This window comes from Drosophila ananassae, chromosome 3L (genome assembly GCF_017639315.1).
Source record: "Drosophila ananassae strain 14024-0371.13 chromosome 3L, ASM1763931v2, whole genome shotgun sequence".
NCBI lineage: Eukaryota > Metazoa > Arthropoda > Insecta > Diptera > Drosophilidae > Drosophila > Drosophila ananassae.
In genome coordinates, this window is record NC_057929.1 from 15,134,901 (window position 1) to 15,155,642 (window position 20,742).

Sequence of the window (20,742 nt, forward strand, 5' to 3'; positions counted from 1 at the left end):
TGCATTTCTCTTTTCTTTCAGCTTTTTTTGCCATTTTTTTTGCAATTGTTGCACTTTTCCTTTTAGTGCTCGTTGGCAGTTGCTGCTGTGCAGCTGCTGTTGTTGCTTTTTATGGCTTTCCATGAAAATTGCAGCAACGGTCAGTTGGCAGTTCGATGGAAAAAAGAGACACCATCGAACTGTTGCGCTGTCATAGCTTCAAAGATGCCACTTGCCCCCTGTATCTGCCCCCTGCCACTTGCCCCCAAAAATCATTTAAAGTGCCATACCCTGGGAAACTTCGAGCTCCGCTTTTAAAAACCTCTTTTTTTATTTGTCCAAGCAATGAAACTGAAAATTTACACAACCCCGTCACCACTGCCCCTTCGTTTGGCGCTTCGAATAGCATTCGTAACTGTTACTGTCGGTTAGGCATCCCACCAATTGGGGCCATCATTAATCAGTTATCACATTCCCATAAGTCTCTGGCACAAGCACACGGCCATGGCCGGGGGCTATGCAAAAAGTTACAGTTAGCCCCCAGAATCTAACGCACCAAGTCAAAGTTTGTCGGCCCGTATATTAGCCATCCGAGGCATGTGGCAACTGCGAGCAACTGCACTTCATCCGAACCGAAAATGCCGCCTTCTTGCCACCGCCGATCTTTCTGGCCGGTTTCCCAGCAACGCTGAGTTGTTGCCTTTCGGCTGGAGAACAAGTGCACCTAAGCTGCAAGCGCTGTTATTCAATCTGCATAGTTGGATACCTCCTATAGAAATAGTAAGATGCGGCACTGAGAAGAAATACTACTAAAAAGATACATATTTCTTTAGTTCTATAGATACAAAGATACATAGATATAGACCTCTACCACCCAGATCTGACCAAGATTCTTCGCTCAGTGTACACCTGCGGTTACGTGACTGGCCGCAAAAGCCCGTTAGATGGCCTGCAGCTGTCGCAGAAGTCTCATTCCGAATCTGAATCTGAACCTGACCGTTACACCGACTATGTATCTTTTTTGTTGTTTGTCCCCAAATGTGTTACCCGGGAGAAGTAGAAAGAGATTTACGTTTTTTAGAGGCTGGAAACTGAAGACTGGAGATGCTGCTGTCGTCAGTGCAAGATTAGCAAGATGACCGGGGTGCTGCTGGGAACACTCCACACACTCCCCGATTTTCTGATGAGGTATCTGAAAACGCTGGTGGACCTTATTCTTTTGTTATAATCGGCGGCACGTCTGAACTTGAAAGAGGCGAAAAATTGTATTGTATCGCTACGATTATGTCAGCGGGTTGTAAATTATTTATTTATGTGTAAGATTCGAGCACAATTATGCTGCGAGTGCGAGTGCGAGTGCTGCAATCTGAATTTCAACAAAAAGACAACGAAAAGCGTTTAAAAGAATGTGCCGAGCGTTGCACTAAATGACATCGCGGCACGACCACTATCCGTAGCACGTTTTAATCGCGTTTTTTCCACGAGCTTCGCGGCACTTGAGTTTGTTTTATTTTTAGTTTAAGATATTTTTTTTAAATATGCATTTATCACTTTCGAGTTGAACTCCAACTCTCTGGTATGGGATTGGAGCATGGGTTGGGGTTAGGGGGCGCGTCAGAAACCAGTTTTCGACAATTTTTGTTATTAAATTATGCAGACCGACCGACAGACAGGCAGTTTCACTTTGAACGGCGCACGGCTGCTGCTCATAAAAATCCGAAACAGGCGAGCGGGCTGGAAGTGGGAATGTGTGCCAATATGCTGAGCGGAAATGGCCAAAAGCGTCGGGGTAAAAGCGGCTTAGGGGGGTCTTAGCCATCGGTGAGAGGTGTGGCCGTTTTGTTAACAAAAAAAAGAAACGAAACCGAGCCAGAGTCAGCGTCAGAGTCAGAGCCAAGCCAAACGAAATCGAAATGTTTGCTCACACCGTTTAAACTTTTAAGCAAATGTATCTTGTGGTGAGTGTGTGATTCGATGAAGGAAAGTGGCCGACGTGGCCACGAAATCGCAGAGATCTCGCGCATACCTGTCGCGCCCTCCTGACAGCCAGCCAGCCATCCAGTAAGCCAGCCAAGCATACCTGACTGACAACCTATCCCAACGGGTTTTGGGCTGCAGCAGGAGCTTGAATTACCAAGAGAAGTAACAAAAAAGGAGACTGCGAACAGGTAATCGAAATGGCCCAGGTTTTTCCTGGGCCTGGCCTGGCACTTTGATTTCCGTTTGGCCAAAAGACAAAGGCATGCAACAAGTGCGCCTTGAACCACATACACACAGATACAGATACCAGGCAGAGATACAGATACAGATACAGGCCAGAAATGTTGCAGTTTGCCATTCCAAAGAGCAAAACAAAATGGCTGCCCCCTTCGCCTCGCCTTCGCCGCCGCAAATAAAATTGCATCGCCCCGCGGAGACAGTTTTCTTCGCATTATTGATTCTGTGGCTTAGACTGCCTTCCACTGTCTTCTAGCTAGCTCGGAGCTGCTAGCTGAAATATTTTTCAGCTTAAAGGTTCATTAAACTGGTTTTCGTTCGCACAACAACACAGACCCCGAAAAAACAGAGAGTGGAGGGGCGAATATTAGCATATTTCTTTGGCTTAGAAATCTCACACACGGAATCTTTTCGATTCGCTTCACATTCCGGGAATACAAAAAGATCCGTTCTTTCCGTTTTTTGTTTTTTTTTTTTGTTTCTAGCCAACAGTTGTTTTGTTTATGCCTTGGGTTTCTCGGTGTTTTCAACAAACAATTCTTCACTTTTATCTGATTCTCAGTAAGCCCCACGGGGAGGGCACTATCACAGGCACAGAGCTGTCTGTTGCGGTGCGTTTCTTGCCAATTTTCCTGGCTTATACCGATCGAGAGTTGGTGGTAACTGCGTTTTGCCGCCGACGTGTCAGTTGTGTTTGGAGCGCGATCTTCGACTGCCAACGCGACTCACGACTCGCGATCTCTCCAGCTATCGACTTCTTGGCCCGGAAACCCGTCCAACAGGTAGGAGTCACACCTGAGAGCGTCGGAGCGTAAACCTCCGTAAGGTGGCTTCAGGTGAGCGCAGGTGAGAGCGGTGTTGGTAGCAGAGACCCAAATGAGATACAAATAACAGAGCGCGGCGGAGAGCGTTATGAATTCGCCGCACAGTGTCTCGATTTGGCTTAAATAGTAACGAAATCAGTTAAGGGCAGAGGCTACAATGTATGACAGATTTTGTAACGAAAGCATAGATAGACACCTTCTGAGAAGAACTTCCTATAGAATATAACTTTTTCGTCACCTTCTAAAAAGTCATTCGAGAAGCTTCTTATATTAATCTCCAAAAAACTTATCGCCCAACCTAATATGTATATTCCTTTTATCATTTTTTCTCAGTGCACAACAATAGAAGAATCATTATGCTATTTCTGTCCAAGATCATCGCCAAAAAATTCGGCTGTGGGGGCTTTGACTTTATAAGTCTCTGCGCAACCCAACCCGCCCACGTGAAGAGGCATTCCTAAACTCAGAACTCACCTGGAACTGTTTCGCCATTAAAGGTGATCTGCACTGTGTGCGTTCCATGCTCGTGCGGCGTGAAGCTGGCCACGAATCTCTGGCCACCCAACGACCGAACGGAGGAAGTGACTCGACCGCCGTTGACGAGGATCTCCAGGTTACCGGAGCCCGCCTTGGAGCCATCGATCTCGAACTCCACAGGCCGTCCGATGGAGCCGTTCGGAATATCCTGCACCCGGATGGCCCTAGCACCAGTGGCATTGTTGTCTATGGGCCGAAATCTAGAGAGGGAGCTGTAGCCGTAGCCCGGCGACGGGCCGTGGCCGTTGCTCTCGGTGACCACGTGCTCGCTGGACTCCTTTACGGTCTTGGTATATCCACCTGACTTGTCTGTGTAGGTATTGTTCGAGTGTGACTTGACTGTAATGGCACTTGGTCTGAAAACAAAAAGGATTTAAGGACACTATTATGATAAATGTAATCCTTAAACTCACTTGTAGCGCTCTCCATCATCCGGGGAATCCCGGCGATAGTCCGACTGTTGCTGCTGCTGTTTGTGCAACGCAAACTTATTGTACTGCGTATTCCGGTGCGTCTCGTGGTCCAGATCCGGACGATTGTACTGCAGTTCCGTGTTCAGCTGCGTCTCTGTCATGTTCGCCAGCGATTCGAGCGAATTGTGCGAGAGCATGTGCTTTGTCTTGTTAATCACGTCCCAGCTGTCCCGCCGGGCGGATGCCGGCTTCATCGAGGACACCCTCACGTTGGAGGAGTGGTCGATGCGCGGTTCCGGCGACCCGGTTCGCCGCAGCCTTTCAGTGGTGCCATACAGCGAGGGGCTGGCACGGACATTGGAGTCGGTGACGTAGTTCGAAGTGGACTTGTAGGTGGAGGACTTCTCCACGGTGCGCGTAGTCTCGTAGCCATTCTGCGGGAGGGGATCATAAAGGGTTACTACTGCAGAGATCTCTTGATCTTCATGACCTACCTTGTTGAGGGTATTGGTCACCGGACTGCCCATCCTGTGGGTGGCCGTGGTGATGTACGCACTGTTCGGAGAGTAGCGCTGCACCGGCGAGACGGATGCATGCCGCGGACTGTTGCTAACGTTGCGAGTGGAGCTCTCGTACTGGTTGGAGGTCTTGATGGTCAGCGGGCTGTGGGTGTGCACCTCGCTGGAGCGGGTCTGTGTGGACGGCATAATGGAAATAGTGGGATTAGCAACAGATCAGAGAAGGATCTATAGTCTAGACACAAAAACGGGCACAGAATTTGGGACACCAAATCGAAACAAAGAAAATTTAGTTACATTGAGTGTGGGACTAGGTATTGGGCTAAGCGATCTGGTCAGGGTGCTGGTGGCCAGCTGCTGGTGGCGCTGCTGGAAACTGCTGCTGCTGCTGGTGCTGGTCACCTCGCGCTCCTCGCGCGGCGGCGCCAGCTTGGGCTTCGTCACCCCGCGCCTCTGGCTGTACAGCTCGTTCTCCTTGTCGAAGTAGTAGTCGTTCTTGGTGGAGCTGCTGTTAGAGGCCTTCGAGTCGCGCCGGGCCCCGTTCAGGGTCTCCGTGTATAGGTCAGCGGAGTTCAGGTACTTCACTGTCGGCGAGCCGCTAACTGGGGGCGGCGAGGTGTGGTTCTCCTGTCGAAGGTACTGTTCAGTGTGTGTGTTCGGGACGGGGAGTGATGGGGTGTGTATGTGTTAGCCAAACATTCAATTTTGATGGGTTGGGGTTGAAGGTGAAGTTAAGCCCATGCCGCATGCCATAGCCCCTCTGATCCGTGCCTACTTACCTCGCTCTCCCGCTTATAGTACCTGGAGCTGGAACTGTGGTAGTCGGTAGTGTCCAGCTTGGGGGAGTACTGTGGCGAGTAGCTGTTAGTCCTCTCAGCCGTATTGTGCCTCGACAGCGAGGAGTTGCGGTAGTCGTTGTGCCTGGTGTTGGTCGTCGAGATGAAGTGCATCGAAGGGCTCTCCGAGCGGTGCTTACTGTCATGGAGTGGGCTGCTTCGCGTCTTTCCTGATCTTCCCTTGGTGCCCACGCGCATGCTGGAGTAGATAAGTGGAAATTAGCCAGGATTATTGGATTCAAAACGGGTAGACTCACATGAACGGGGATCCCTTGACATCGTAGCCATTGAAGTAGATGTAGACTCGGTACTTTCCGTTCTGCCTGGGCATGAAGGTCACGCGGTACTTGTTCTCCACGATCTTCTCCACGGAACAGACTAGCGAGTGCTTGTCGTGGACGATGTCCACGTGGAGTTCCCCGGACACACCCACTCCCCGGGCGTCCACCTCGAAGGTGTGGGCCCGGAGGGGCATGGCTCCGTCCAGTCCGTGGACGGATACGCCCGAAGAGTCAAACACGGCACAGGTGAAGGGCCCGCCCTGGATGTGGCGGCCCTGGTAGGTGATGGCTATCTCCCAAATGCCCGCCTCGTCCGGCTTGAATATGGCACTGTGACCCTCGTCGATCTTCTTCAGCGGACAGTTGTGCGAGATGCCAGTTGGCGAGACGGCCGTCACCAGGATGTCCTCCGTCTTGGGCGCCCCGGTGGCATTCACCAGCACCTCGACGAGACTGCCCAGGGCGCAGGGGGCCATTCCGGGTGGCGCCACTTGCAGCAAACGGGGCAGGACCCGGAAGAAGTGTCCTCCCAGGCTATCCTCGCCTATCTCCACCACAATCTCGTGCATCCCGTATCGCTCCGGCACGTAGACGCCCTCGCCGTGGGTATTGAGCCGGACAGGCTGGCCGGGTTGTCCGGATGGCGGCATCACGTGGCAGCGCACGGAGCTGAGGCTTATGTCCCGGGACAACACGTCGATGCGGAAGTGCGTCTGCGTGTGAAACGAACATTAAGAATTAAAATGCATTTTATTTCGTGAGTTGCCAAAAACAATTGTGAGAAGATAATTATGACTTTTAGTTTTTAAAATGAATAACTAAAAAACTATTAAATAAATAGTTATTATCTCTATTGTTTACTGGAGTTCAATAACTTAATAACCGAAATTTATTGTCCATAATTTTGTGAACTCAATTGTTGTGGCAATACATGTATGGCTTCACTTACCGGTTCGCCCACCCGGCCGGATGTGCTCTCCAGGTAGACGTTGATGAGGTCGGAGAGCGGTGGCCTTGGCGGCACCCACTGCAGGTGGGCCGCGTACGCCATGATGCCCAGGTGCTCCACTTCCGGGTTGGCCATGTCCTTGGCCGTAAGGATGGGCTGCACGCCCAGACGGGCACCAGCATCCACCGCCTTCCGAATATTGTTTTCATAATGGAACGGATCGGTGCTGAGTTTTTCCGGGGCGGGGGCCGAACCACCCAGTCCCTTGATAATTTCGCACATGACACGTCCATCGTTCCAATCGGTCTGCATAATTCATAAACTTAAAAAACTGCAAAATAAAATACAAATACTAGGACTCACCGTGAAATTCTTGACAGGATCTTTGACCTGGGTATTGACCCAGCGCATGGTGGCATTGTAGCCGGGTCCGCCGGGCTTCATGAAGTACGATAGGTACGTCATGCCGGACAGCTCATCCAGCCAGGGCGAGGCCAGGTACTCCGGCTCGAGAACCTTGGGAACGCCGAACTCCCGCTGCGCCATGTCCATGGCCTGGGTGCAGTTCCTCACGCTCTGACTGGGATCCAGGCTGCGCCAGTGAGGGAATAGACCCGGCTGGCAGTAGTCCAGGAGAGCCGCCAGGTTGACGCCGCTGTTCCAGTCGGTGGTCAGGTTGGTGATCTTGCAGTCCGGCAGAGCGGCCTGCAACCAGGCGAGCATCAGCTTGCGCGGCGGGAACTTGCTCCTTCCGATCTGGTAGCGCACGATCAGGGACCAGATGAGGCCCAGGATCAGCTTGACGTTGCCATTGACGATGTCCACATTGCCGATGTTCACCAGCTTGATGTGGTCCGCCTCGATGGACTTGAGCGCCGTGGTGGCGTTCTCCAGGTAGTGGTGCTGGTTGGCGGGGCGGCGGTTCCACGAGGGCTTCAGCGGTCGGGTCTGCAGACTCTCCACGAGGGCGCAGAGGCAGGTGCCGTCGCAGAAATCCGTGGCCCAGTCATGGACCTGTAATGACGAGCCGCAAACTGTTATAATTTCTGCACCATCATTAAAAGTATTGGGAGTTTAAGGTTGTTACGAAGTATAGCAAAGCACCTGCCAAGATACTTCACATCACGCCCTCCCATGTCGGCCTGACAAGCAGTCCCTTCCTAATGAGCAATCAAACGCCCCTTCCGCAAAACTGGTGGCCTACTTTGCTGTTCCAGCTTGGAGCTGGGAGCTACTCGGCATGGGAACTAAGGAACTGAGCGGCTTTCTCCGACTCCAGCCCGGGTGCAGCCAATTGTGCGCGATTTTAAGCATTTGACATAAAGCTTTTTATCTGCTGGCTGTCAGCATTCCGGCAGAGAGTACCTGGAGCTGGAGATGGAGTCGGGGACAATCGCGTGTCTGTTTGCTGTATGCTACCTAGGAAAATATTCATTGGATGCCATAAAAATCTCGCACATAGTTGCGCCATCGCTCTCTAACGAGCAACAAAAACAGCCTCGGGTTGTTGTTCTTTTGAGTCTACAACCTTTAAATTTTCGAGATACCTCTGCCTGCTTTTACGTTCGGGGGAGTTGCATTTTCACCTGCCACCTGGAGTCTACCTTTGAGTGAATTTTTATTTGCATGTGAAGTTTCCAAAACATCTAACATAAATACCTTGAGCTGGGTAGCTCATTTTATTTTCTCGTTTTCGCTTTATGCATATGTGTCATACAATGTTGATTGCATTACTAGTTGTCTTATTTGTGCGCCCGAGCTAGAATAAGTTGGCTGTAAACATTGTAAACAGAAAAAAAATACGCACACTTGGCGGTCTCGTTTTGGTTTGCTGACCTAAATAGACGCGAGCCAGGTCACTTTTGGCCCGGGTCTCAATTAGCGCTGTTTACGCTGCGATCTGGGGTCTGGGGTATGGGGTCTGGGGTCTCTTCAGCCTTGCTCATCGCATTCGCTTTTGGCCCAGCGTCGCGTCGAGAAAACAAAAACCCAAAAAACACACGAAAATTATACACAAAACTGGACAAGATCGTGGACAAAAGCTTTAGCTTGTTTTGTGTATTGTAACTGGTAATGGGAATCGATGCGTCGGCCTTGGCATTCAACCGGCCAAATATGGTCGGTTCAGTCCGGACTTGGATCTACGATCTCCGGACTACGGACTCCAAGCCCCAAACTCGGTGTGTGAGAAAATCCGAGTGACTGAAAGCTGAAAACTGACAACTGAAAAGTCCCTGGACAAATGAAATGCATTGTTGCGAAGTATATGAGTTCGTGCGAGTACTCTTGGAATTATTGTAATTGTAATTGGTGCTGGCTGGCACTTGCCATTGAAAATGGCCAGCTCTGCGGGGGCGTTTAAGCCAGGTTCAAGAGCCCCACCATTTAGGGCATGTTGCGGAAGAGCTCCAGTTCATAAATAGGATTGGATCAAAGATTTTAATTCTCTTATTAATAGCTTGGAATGAGATCAGTTTACTTGGAAAATAGTATCGATGAATGGCAGTTGAAGCCTATGACATGGGCTTAAACTTTTTATGTGACTAGCTAATAAGGAAACTATTAACTAACAAGAACATTACTCATGTTTTCTTGGCAGTTCATTGGCTAATACAAATTTCAATTCCTGATGTTAAACGTGGAATAGTTCTACGAATTCCTCGTCTATTGGACCCTACCCACTGATTGGATAATTGTTTTTTGCGCTTCATCGATCAGATATTCAGTCAGTCGGTTAGAAAGTGTTGCATAACCAACTGACTATAGTCTATAGAGTATAGATATAGGTATGATGTGTACTCACCTGCATTCCTGTCTCGCGCAGGTGCTCGTTGACCCAATTGCGGAACGTATTCGCCTGGATCTCGACCCAGAGATCCTCGTTGCCCCGGATGTTCATGCCCTTGGCGGCGGTGCCCTCGGGACTCCGGGCCACCAGGCCGGCGTGGGTGATCTTTTGCGTTTCGGTGGTGCCATCGGAGTTGTGCTTCAGCAGCCCCGCGTGCGTCACCTTGGCGCCCTTTATGTCCTTGACGTCCATCGCACTGTGGACAGCACTCTTCACTTCACTTCACTTCGCGTCGTCACCTGGTTTCACCTGGGCTCGTGCATATGTACAGGTGTGACTTTTTCGCTCGGCCACTGGATCGGGAAATGGACAGCGGAATTTCAATTGATTAGATCAGACGCGAATCGACCAGGGTTTAGTAATGGAATGGGTTTCGGTTTCGGTTTCAGTTTCGTTTGCACACGCTCGCTGCTAAAAGCGAACTGACTCGAGTGGCTCGATCTGAGCGGCGCTCTCTCTCTAGGCCTGGCCAAAACAAACGATGACGTCAGTCATCAGAGCAAAGCTCAAAGCTTCCAGCCGGGAGCTGCACAAAAATGCGGGGGGGTATTATGGCCAGCAAAAAGAGTGAGTGCTGTGTGTATGCGAATATCTCTGAATCTGGCTATAAAGCAAAACTGGTTTCGTTGCTTCCAAGCCAAAACGAAGCGGGCGAAAAGGAAAATTGAATACAACAAAAAAAAATTAATGAAAATAAAATAGCAAGAGTCTGAAAAAATAACAGAAATCACTTAGTTTGGAATTTCGCTGTGGCGCAGATCTTGTGGGCAGTGTGTTGTGCTGAATGTGTCTATGACTGTGACTGTGAATGTTGCTGTTGATGTTGATGTTTTGAGCAAGTCTTTCACAAATGCCACTCTAGAAGGCCAACAACAGAGTGTGTGTAAACGTGGGAGCTACTACTGCCACAAATGATAATGATTGTAATCACAGTAATGAAATCTGCCATGATCAATTGTCAATTGTTTGCCCCGTTTTCACTTGTCGCACTTTTACCTTAACAATTTGCACAACACAAACCGAAAGTTGTTGGCTGGGCGATTTTTCTTTTTGGCATTATTCCACATCACAACCACAGCCATGTCGCAAAGACAACGAGGCGTCAAAAAAGACTGTCCAACCGACTTAATTATAGGAAATCCGGTTGCACAGACCATACATCATACCCTCTACGCGTCCAGTTCTGAGCGAGGCTGGTATGCAGATTTCCAAATAGTATTTATTGACGAACACTTTTCAGCTCAAAGAGGGAGGCAAACCACTCCGAGATGACATCACTCATCATCATCGGAGTGCCGAGCTCGGAGAAGACACTGAACAAAAATAATTTCCGAATTCGTCATACATTCCTCACATTTCTGTGTAAAAACTTTCCATACCCTTCCAGATATCAAGGCCTGGAATCTTTGTTTATCATATTAATGATTTACCCCGAAAAAAATGAATTATTTTTAATTTTTCGAGTCGTAAAAACTGCGTTGTTAAATTGCATAAATTAAGTGAAGGAGACGTGGAAATAAATGAATTGCTTCTCCGATTTATGAGTGATCCCGCGGCTGATGTCATTTACTGACACTTGACATTGGCAATGAACCTAATTAGTTGCACTCGCCAGTGGAGTGGAATGAGTCCCCCCTCTGGCTCAGCCACTTCGTGTTCTATATAGTTGGCTTCGGGCAAGGTCATCAGATTGGTAATGGGAATGGGAATGACTCGGACGCACTGGCCAATTTGTTTTGGCCTGTTTGCCTATTTGCTCAGTTCGCAGTCGGTGAGCAAACATTGGCCAACGAAAGTGTTGGCCGGCTCGGGTCGTGACTAAAATTGGTAGAGGAGGGCCAGGCAACACACCTAGTTTAGGGCATTACGTAATGGCCAAATATCCAAGTATGCACTGCCAAATCTCCATATACAAAGTGTATATATTATGTGTACAGTATCTATATCAAACAGAATGCGAGGTGCACGTAGGTGTCTGGCATTTTTTACACTTTTCGATTTGTTTGCTGTCCGAATATAAATTTTTGTTGCTGTTTTCGCCTTGCCAGCCCACACGGCGTGGATGCAAAATCTTGGAGTCGTCGTCATCGGGCTGCCACCCACACACGATTTTGGTTCAACGCCTCGTTCTGGACGTGGGTGAGATTTCAAGTTTGATTTGTGCCAAAAGCCACCACCAAATGGCCATTGATTTCTCAATGATTCTGATTCGGATTCTGATGCTGAAGTGCCGGGCTGTCGGGCTACAACTCTGTTTAAAATTCGGCTGTGGGAATGAATTTGGTAAGAGGTTCTATGACAACGTCATTAACATTTGAAATATAGGAGACTAACTCGAGTGGAGGTGAAGCCCATAATTATGGTGATGGATGGTTTTGGAATTTACTACAAAAAGTTTATATGTTCTTCTCTGGGTCTTCTTTGAAAAATGAAGCTCCAGAGAATGATGGCTTGTTTGTGCTACAAGTTGTTTATTTTTATTGATTTTTTTTATAAGCTGTTTATGTTTCTAGTTAGTGATTGGCTGTGAAATTTGCGGGGGAACTTTTGGCATTTCGTAATTTGTGGCTTAAAGCTAATATGCGACTTTTTTGTGTAACACATTCTGTTTCCTGTTGGCCAACTGCGAGTGTAAGGCTTGAGGGCCACGCCTGAAAGCCAAACGATGGCTCATTAGCGAACGCTTCTACGGCAAACAGAGGTTTATTTTTGGCAACAATTTATAGCCGTTTGTCATAAATAGAAAACACACATGCCCATGCCAGCCGACATTCCCTACACTTTTCGAGGCGCTGCCAAGTTTGTGTCTTCAGTCTTTTGATTAATGCCGTTAGGCGTCGCCAAAGCGCAGCCAAGCCAAACCTAGCACTTGAGTATGTGAGTGTTTATTATGGTGTGTGTCTGCGTGAGCACTAGTGTTCTATTGTTTTTTAATTTTTGCTCATTACTCTGCCTCGTTTATTCGTCTAAAAGCCGCAGCAGCAATTACAATTGGCTAGACGGAAGAGAAAAGGGGTCTTATTGTTTTAGTCTTTTTTGTTTTTTCGGAAAAAGCCTTTAAAAACCAATCGAACAGCGTAAAAACCAGATTCAGACGCAAAACGCAGACTCAGATTCGCTTTCGGTTAAAGTTTTAGTCTGAGCTTGGGTTTGGGCTTTGTTTTTGTGTTTTCGCTTCCCCCATAGCATTCGCTTATTATGCAATGGGCTAGGCCCGCCGCCAGATATCTGAATATCTGACTATCTGAGTATCGGGCGGAGTCCGACTTTTGGTATTTATGCTCTGGCCGATTCACACGCTCTGCTCCGACGGGGCCCGTTCACGTGTTTAGCACAAATTCCGCACTCTAACCCCTCTAATTTAAGCAGCAGTATACAAAATTAGAACAAAACTCGGCACGCAAGTTTCGGTCTTGGCGCTTTGGGGCTGGGTCTTGGATCTTGGATCTTGGAATTAAAAAACCAAAGCAAACGGGCCAAAAATAAAGCCAAAATTAAACACAAGGCATAAGCGAGACGAGACACATGGAAGAGTCATAAGTAAAAAAAACAAAAAATAATTGTATTTAACGTTAGAAGTTATTAAAAAGTCAGCGGGGAGCGGGAGCCCCACATATCAGCTTATGTGTAGTACAAGTTAATAGCCGGAGTGCCTTGTTTTGCTTTTGCTTCTATCTTTTTTTTGTTGGTATTATATTTTTTCCCCTTTTTGGCACTTGTTGCTTACACTTCGATTGCGGGATTGCGGGGTTTTGGGGGCTTAACTTGGCGTACAATACGAAAACACGTCCAACGCGCACGAGTTACTCACTGAGACTGAACTGAGCAGCTCAGCGATCTGGCCGAAAGCTCGGCTTCTGGCCAACAGGGAGCTTCCACTGGAAATGGTGGTCGGAACCTGGAAAACGATGACGTCGTTTTCGGCGTGATCTCGGCTTGTTTTGTTACCTTTTGGCTTTTGTTTTGGGCTCTCGCTTCGCTCAGGTGCCAGCCCCAAACTCACGTTGCTCGGTTTCCGCTTACCAATGCGGCTAAGAGCGGCTAACAGCTAACAGCTAGCGGCTAGCGGCTTGTTATTCAGTTTGCTTCGGTTCTCGAGTGTTGGCCTAATGGACTCGAACTCGGAGTGGAGCTCGTTAATTGCAGGCGTCGGCATTGCGATGAGTGTGTGGTTTTGGTTTTGGCTTTTGTAATTGAACAATTTTGCGGCTTTTTCTCAGATCTCTCATTGATTACGCCATGCATTGGCCGTTGCAGTGGCAGTTGCTGTTGCAGTTGCAGTTGCATTCGATGGATGAGTCGATGAATCGATGGATTGTTGGATTGCTAGATTATTGGATGGTTGAATGCATTTACCCTTTCCCCCATCCGTAATCCCCATTCGTAATCCCCACCCTCTTAAGTCTGGACAAACGAAACGCACGTTTATTTCATGTATTAAGAATTTTTCTGTTTTGATTTTATTTGTATTTCAGTTTTTATTTTGTGGCTTTGTTGTTGTCGTTTTATAATTTCATTTTTTCATCCTTTTGAGTGTGTGTGAGTGTGTGTTACCCTTTTCAGATTTCAGAGTGGTTCAGCAATGTAAACGGCTTTGAAACTCTCACGCTATAAGCTCGATTTACCTTCTGCAAATCGGGGCCCTGCCTTATCTGATCTGATTTATAGTGACCGTTAAAAAATGCCTTTTTGTTTGCCTGACGATCTCTTCTATGTGAAGTCCATGCTGAATTAATTTTCTGTTTAGTTCTTATAAATTAATTAATTAATTTTAATAGTAAAAATAAAGCTATAAATGTCTTGCTTTTTTTGTGTGTGTTTTTCTTGGTTTTTTTTTTTCATTTCTTCTATTAGATCTCAATGCATAAAATAATGTAAAAAATTATTATTATGTAAGCCATTCAAACTAGCAGCCATTGCCTTCCACTTGTGGCATCAACAACACAACCGAATCGATGTAGTTCCTTGTTCATCCTTTTTACGTTCAATAACAAATAGATATATATGTCTATATAATGCGCTCTAACGGAAAACCTTGGAGAAATCAGAGGGAATAAATCTAACAAACGACAGCCAGGACCTGTCTCTGGCCCGGTCCTGGGGTAAGCGTGCTAATAAGCCATAAAAATGTAATTAATTTAGATATACATATTATTCAACTTTAACTTTGGCAATAATTGGCTAACTAAGGAATCAAAACTCCGATTAACTCTCACAAGTTGTCGTTAGTTTTCATTTAACACGTTCCTTGTTTATTTTTGTATAAGCTTTTGTCTTAGATGAAACCCCATTTGATGTTTATTGTAATTATTAATTAATTTTTAATCCGTTATATGATAATCCGAAATGTAATTAGGTTGAAAAACATGAAAAAGGAATAATCCTTCTATTCGCTGACTTGGAAATAGAAATTAATTTAATACTTTGTCGACGAAAAATCTAAGAAAAATCTTAACAAAATTCGAGTCAAAGTTTCATTATTTTGGCCTATCATTTTTGGCATGAAATGAGTTTCGTTCCAGTTTCCGTTCTCCTGGCAGATACTCAAACGTATCCTGGCTCATTCTCTACAGTTAAGAATCTTATTTGAGTTAGCTATATAATTATTAGATTTCCTTATCAACTCACTTCTGGGTTTCTAATATTTTCTTCACATTTTTTTTGTGTTTTTTCTTTTGTTTTGTTTTTTTGGGAGTTGACACTGAACAATTTGCTTATACGACCGCGATTCGATCTTTTTTGGTCTTCTCTGGTACACATCTAATGGTATAACTAGGTATAACTAGAATTATATCTAAATTAATTCATTCGTCTCATCGCAGCCCCCATATTATGGGGAGTCCTGAACTGCGTCCTGTGTTCTGCTACAGAACCCTCGATTTCCTAAGATACAATGTATTATGTGTTTTGTCTCAACTACGATCTTCAGCATTGGTTTTTAGAGTTTTGTTTGGGCGACTAACTAAATTTAAATACATTTAGACCTTTAAATTTTTCATTATCATATCATGTATAATGTAGATATATCATTTACGACAGTAGTACAATATAGTATTGCATTAAAAGTGTATTTTCTTTTCGAGAGATCTACTCGTTTATATTGATTTTATTAATAGTGTAATGTTTTTAGCTTGATCTTTGAGTTTTTCGTTTATAATATTATATAGTTTTTTATTTAATTTATTTTCGAGTGTGTGGTGTATGCTCTGGCAGTTCTTTTCCAATAGTACAAATATTTTGCAAATATTCACTTAGTTGTCCATAAATTGTTTATGCATTATTTTCAGTTTTAAAGTAAATCGTTTCCCATATACACATCTAGTAAATTTTCATTTATTTCACGAATTACAATTAGCAAATATTACAATAGATATATGACGTATTCATTTGTTACACACATGAGTTAAAGTAATCTTTATGTTAGTTATTTTTTTGATGATCTATACTAGTATTGACAGGCTATACGCCGCTGCCAATGCTCGATGCTAATGCTAAGTTGAGTCCTAGATCGAAGGTATTTACAATGGGGAATTCGGGTACCCGTTTCGGTTCGGTTTAGTAACCATTAAAAAGAAGCAAAGAGCGCCTAGGCCTAATGATGTCCCTATAATCCTCAATCTATTTCCGATTTTCGTAGTATGTGTGGCAAAAGTGTGGTAGTATGAGAGACTGGCTAAGAAGTTGAGACTGGTTTCTGAAAAAGTTACTTCGGAATGTCTATTAAAGCTCTTCCGATCTCCCGCGAAAAACTCTTAAATACAATTATTTAGCGTATTTTTGATCAGAGTTTTCTTCTCGTATTTACAAAGTAGTCCGGCCGAGGCGCAGACTTTTTGCTATTGGCAGTGCCATTTGTATTTTTTATATTTTAAATTTAACATTTTGTGGTGTCGCATGATCATAAGAGATTTTAATTGCACATCTTTGGGGATGCCTGGCGCCCTCTCCTCCCCCTCGTAACTCATAGCTCTCTCACATCTCTCGGTGTTTGTGTCTAAAGCGAGCAGTATTTGGCACAGATCTGTGTCCCCGCCTCAGCCGCCTGATCCGCCAGATCCTCCTGATCCTCCCCATTCTCCGTCCGATCACGATCTCGATCCCGATCCTCCTGCTGCTGTGTAGCTGCTGCTGCTCCTGGTATATATTTTTTATTTCGTTTTTATGCTTATTTTTTCTTTGTTTATTGTTATTGTAAGGCAATTAAGGATGCATGCATGACACACACATACACACAAGAACACACACACATACAGATGTAAATACGAAACACTGTGGGTGAGAGTGTGGGGCGAGGACGAGAGCGAGAAACACAAACATGTACGAGCAACAGGCAAGACAGAGAAGGTGGCGACTGAGAAGGGATGTGAGATTCAGGATTCAGGTTGCAGGATGCTGAATGCGGTATGGTTATCGCCAGGTCGCCAGATCGGATGCAGTTCAGTTGTCAGATGATCGATTATGATGATCGTGGAGTCATGAGGAACATGATATGTACGCCATACCGATCGCCTGATGGGGCAGCACGCTCCCGTGTTATATGATACTCTCTCGGTTCCGCTCCAGCTCCTCCGTCTCGTTCTCCGGGTCCACGCTCGACGTGGAGGACACGCCGCAGATCTGCATCTCGATCTCGGCCAGCCGGTTCTCTAGGTCCCATTGCTGTTGCGATAGCTTCGTGTTCAGTGCCTGGTTCTCCGATTCCACTGTGTGCAGCCGCTCCCTTAGCCGCTTGATCTCATCCTCGAGAGCCTCGTGTGAGCCCAGAAGGGGCGTGGTTCCTCCACCGGCTCCACCCACTCCGGCGCCGTAGCACTCAAGCTGTGAACTGGAGTCGCAAATGTGACCTGTGGAAGAAAGACAAATCGTTGCAGTCATTCAGGGCACTTATCTGTACCGAAATGGGGGGTTTCCGCTCTCACCTGTGTGACTGGGCTGTGATTGGGGTCGTATCGAGTGGTGCGAGGTGGCTCGACTGCGTGGTCTCTCCTCAGACCCATGGGCACTGGGGCTCACCGATCTCGGGGAGTCGGTGGCGCGGGCTAGGCGATCCGCGTAGCTTCGGGGACTATGAAAATTACGAAAAGGATTCAATAATTTATCGAAGAAAAGGATTTTATCAGAGAGAGGCCCGACATAAACCCTCATTTACACCTTTGCAGAAGTGGATTGTATGAACCTAACCAAATTCATATCTTAGCCAATTCGCATCGGATCCTTGAGCGGAATACCTCAAACAATTTCTGGTTCGATTCCCCACCATTCTGTATCAAAACCTGGAAGTAAAATTTTTCATCGATATTTTTTAAATTTTCCTGATGGAACCGCTTGCAAAATCCAGGATATCCATATATGGCCCAGTAGGATGTCTATATCTTTGCCAATTGGTATCCGATCCTTGAGCGGAATGCCTCAAACGATTTCTAGTTCGATTCCCCACTATTCTGCATCAAAATCTTTGATATAAAGCTCCATTAATAGGAATATCAGCATAGCTTAATTTCCTCCCCCCTTAATAAGAGAGCCTAACGCTGGCTTAGGTTAGCTATGGCAACGTAGGTCTTTCAAAATTTGTTTTTTTAAGCTCACCTGTAGCCATGCTGCTGAGAGGACTGTTGCGTGGACTCTTGCCGATGGGGCAGGTGTGTCGGCTGGGCCGCCTGGTGCTGTTGCTGCTGCAGCGGCTGGAGTGGCTGCTGGTGGTGGTGCAACGTGGCCGGTGGCAGCCACATCTCCTCGAGAGAGGTGCGGCCACAGCTCTCGACTAGGCCCGGCGTCGATTGGCAGCGGCCCATGGCAACTACATTAAAGTATTTTACTGTTTTTGTGGTTTAAATCAAAATCGTTTCGCAAACGGAAACGAAAACAGACGCAAATGAAATCGATAACGAAAAAAGGAAGGAAAGACGGAACGGAAGGCGAAAACAATCGAATCGTGTTATTCTGGGGCAATCGTATTCGTAGTCGTATTCGTATTGGTATCTTTGAATTTCGAAGGGTGTTTTGTTTGGGGCGGGTCTAGGTGGGGGATGGAGTGGAGTGAAGTGGATATGGTGGGGTTGGCAGTTGGATGGTTATGGGGAAGCTGTTGGGGGAGAGGAGCAAATAAGACAAGTGCCCTTACCTTTCTCCAGGGGGGCCTTCTTGTACTTCTCCAATCGCTTGACGGCTATCGACTCCAGACGAACACGCGCCGCCGGATACTCCTTCAGCACGTCCCACATGTCCTTCTTGCTGAGGACGAAGAGGTCGCTGTAGCCCACGGAGCGAACGCTGGCAGTGCGTCGGTTGCCTGTTTTTGTTTCGCATCGGGAAAGTTGGCAAAGCAAATGTTTGCCAACGCAAAGAGAAAAGTTTAATGGTCTTGCAAAAAAGCATTTCCCTGGGTGAGTCTGGGCTGTGTGGTGTGTCTGTCTGTTGAGTGTGTTGTTGGTGTGTCAGTATGTCCTTAGATTCTTCTTGTTGACTTGGGCGCACAAAGACATTAAAATTGCATGCCACACACAATATGGATGTGGTAGATAGAATTGGGTTTTCAGGGAGGTGGTTTCGTAAAGGCAAAATAGGAACATCCTGGCCGTATTTTATCCTTGGGGAGTAAATATTGAATGGGATCAACGGAAACATGTTTTGATTAAAATATATGACCAGAGCTGGGTAAAAATTTCAAAAATTTCCAAACTGCCCATGCAGTTTCAATGTTTCCTTTGTCGAACAAGAAGGATCCAGTTTGTGTCAGTTGGTGTGTGTGTGTGTAAACAGGTCGTATACTTAATTTAAATTACACACAAATTTCAATACAATTACGTGTAGAGAAACGTTTAAATTACGTCCAGGCAAAGCAATACAACAACAACACCGACTCTTAAACAGTCGAAGGCAAATATATAGAGAGAGATACATAGAGATACACAGATATTAAGATAGAGATACATAGAGAGAGACAGAGAGAGAGAAATAGCTACTAACTAGCGTAAGAAATTGCATGTCGGTGCGAAATTCCTTTAGGCCATTCTCACCGTTGATTGGACGTGAATGGAACCAAACTGTAGAATAAGGCTTAAATCATGCAGAAACACAAAGAAACTTTAAACAATTCGATTTCGCCATCTCTAATTGTTTGGGGCGATTGTTATGGGACACTGTAGCAGGACGGTGGCGAAGTGACGAGGGCGTGGGCGTAAACGAGGGGCAGCGGGCGGTGGGCGGTGGGCTGTTGGGTTGTGAAACTTTTGGGGCACCTTAACTTTTGTCTGCAAATTGAGTTGCCAACACTTGCTGTTCCGTAAACTCAATTAGGGGGCACGACGCCTTCAAGTATGCAACGTGCAGATATCTCGCATGCATTTGGAACTCTCACAACGCGCACAATACTCTTAATTATGACAGTCCCCCGGGCCGGGCTGGGGCGTGGCGCGACTGAATTTCACACTTGGCTGGCCAGGACCATTACATGAAAATTAAAGTGGCGTTAAGTTCAGTAAATTGTTTTTATTTTCGAATCGCAACCACAATTATTGCGGGCACTTTTTTGTTTTTTCTTATTTTCGTTATTGTTTTTATGAATGCCTCTACAATAAAAATGCCGAGAACAATAAAAATAAAAATGGAAAGACTCGTGTGAGAGCATGCAGGTGCAATAATTGCATTTGACATTCATTAATGTTTCAACCATATATGTATTCCAGTGCTCTTGTGTGTGTGTGTGAAGGGAGTGCAATAAAATTCGTTGCATACTTTTTGGGCTGGCGGAAAAATGAACATTGAAAAGTTACTGAAAAACCAAACACAATAAAAAATTTACCAAAAAAAAAATCAATTAAAAATGGTGTTTCTATATTAAATATTTAAAATCCATGGGGAGTGCTCTTCTATTTCGTTTACTAGTTGGGACTATTTTAGTTAGGATCTCCGGTTAACACTTAGTTGCACGATTATAGACAATTACATTCCACACAGACATAGATACGGTTGCTTTTCTATAGTTCTAGTAGATTTTTTGTGTGTCAGTGTCTGCTGGGGGGAGCATTATATGGTAGATTTTCTCAGGGGGCTTTGGGTTGGAAGGTTGTTGTAGTAGTTACGTTATCGTTATTGTTCCGCCTGTCGCACTAAAACGGGATATTTACCAAGTTCTTTACCTGCGGTGCCCATATTGAGTATACTAATCTCGCCAAAATAGGAACCGGCCTTCAGGGAGGCCATCACCGTCTTTCCGTTGTCGGCCACCACCTGCAATCGTCCTCGATTCACAATGTACATCTCCTTCCCCACCTCGCCTGGAATGTGACACAAGAAAAAACGGTCAAGTGGCTGGAGTGATTAGGGACAGGCGGCAGGCAT

At 46.1% G+C, this 20,742-nt stretch overlaps 2 protein-coding genes across 12 annotated transcripts in view; both read right to left on the reverse strand.

Annotated features, from left to right (window-relative positions):
- Window positions 1-13,250, reverse strand: part of LOC6494193 (filamin-C) — a 21,717-nt gene extending 8,467 nt beyond the window's left edge. Inside the window, exons 1-10 of one of the 6 annotated variants that reach the window (XM_032451224.1) lie at window positions 13,130-13,247; window positions 9,358-9,695; window positions 6,918-7,568; window positions 6,555-6,860; window positions 5,582-6,318; window positions 5,268-5,523; window positions 4,786-5,115; window positions 4,465-4,662; window positions 3,971-4,404; window positions 3,495-3,913 (exon numbers count right to left, since the gene is read on the reverse strand). In XM_032451224.1, the coding sequence (XP_032307115.1) occupies window positions 3,495-3,913; window positions 3,971-4,404; window positions 4,465-4,662; window positions 4,786-5,115; window positions 5,268-5,523; window positions 5,582-6,318; window positions 6,555-6,860; window positions 6,918-7,568; window positions 9,358-9,594 (3,568 nt within the window). In that variant the 5' untranslated portion in view covers window positions 9,595-9,695; window positions 13,130-13,247. Of the gene's footprint in view, window positions 1-1,051; window positions 1,346-2,839; window positions 2,937-3,494; window positions 3,914-3,970; window positions 4,405-4,464; window positions 4,663-4,785; window positions 5,116-5,267; window positions 5,524-5,581; window positions 6,319-6,554; window positions 6,861-6,917; window positions 7,569-9,357; window positions 9,830-13,129 lie in introns of those variants that run through there. The other 5 variants (XM_032451225.2, XM_032451229.2, XM_032451226.1 and 2 more) reach the window with 5 other exon arrangements.
- Window positions 13,251-14,085: 835 nt separating this feature from the next.
- The window catches only part of LOC6494192 (cyclic nucleotide-gated cation channel beta-1), a 62,603-nt gene continuing 55,946 nt past the window's right edge, over window positions 14,086-20,742 (reverse strand). For 2 of the 6 annotated variants that reach the window (XM_044715644.1, XM_044715647.1), the window contains 5 exons: window positions 20,541-20,678; window positions 18,524-18,691; window positions 17,989-18,217; window positions 17,322-17,467; window positions 14,086-17,246 (listed from right to left, as the gene is read on the reverse strand). In XM_044715644.1, coding sequence (XP_044571579.1) covers window positions 16,936-17,246; window positions 17,322-17,467; window positions 17,989-18,217; window positions 18,524-18,691; window positions 20,541-20,678 — 992 coding nt within the window. In that variant the 3' untranslated portion in view covers window positions 14,086-16,935. Of the gene's footprint in view, window positions 17,247-17,321; window positions 17,468-17,988; window positions 18,218-18,523; window positions 18,692-20,528; window positions 20,679-20,742 lie in introns of all 6 variants that reach the window. The other 4 variants (XM_044715643.1, XM_044715646.1, XM_032451233.2 and 1 more) reach the window with 3 other exon arrangements.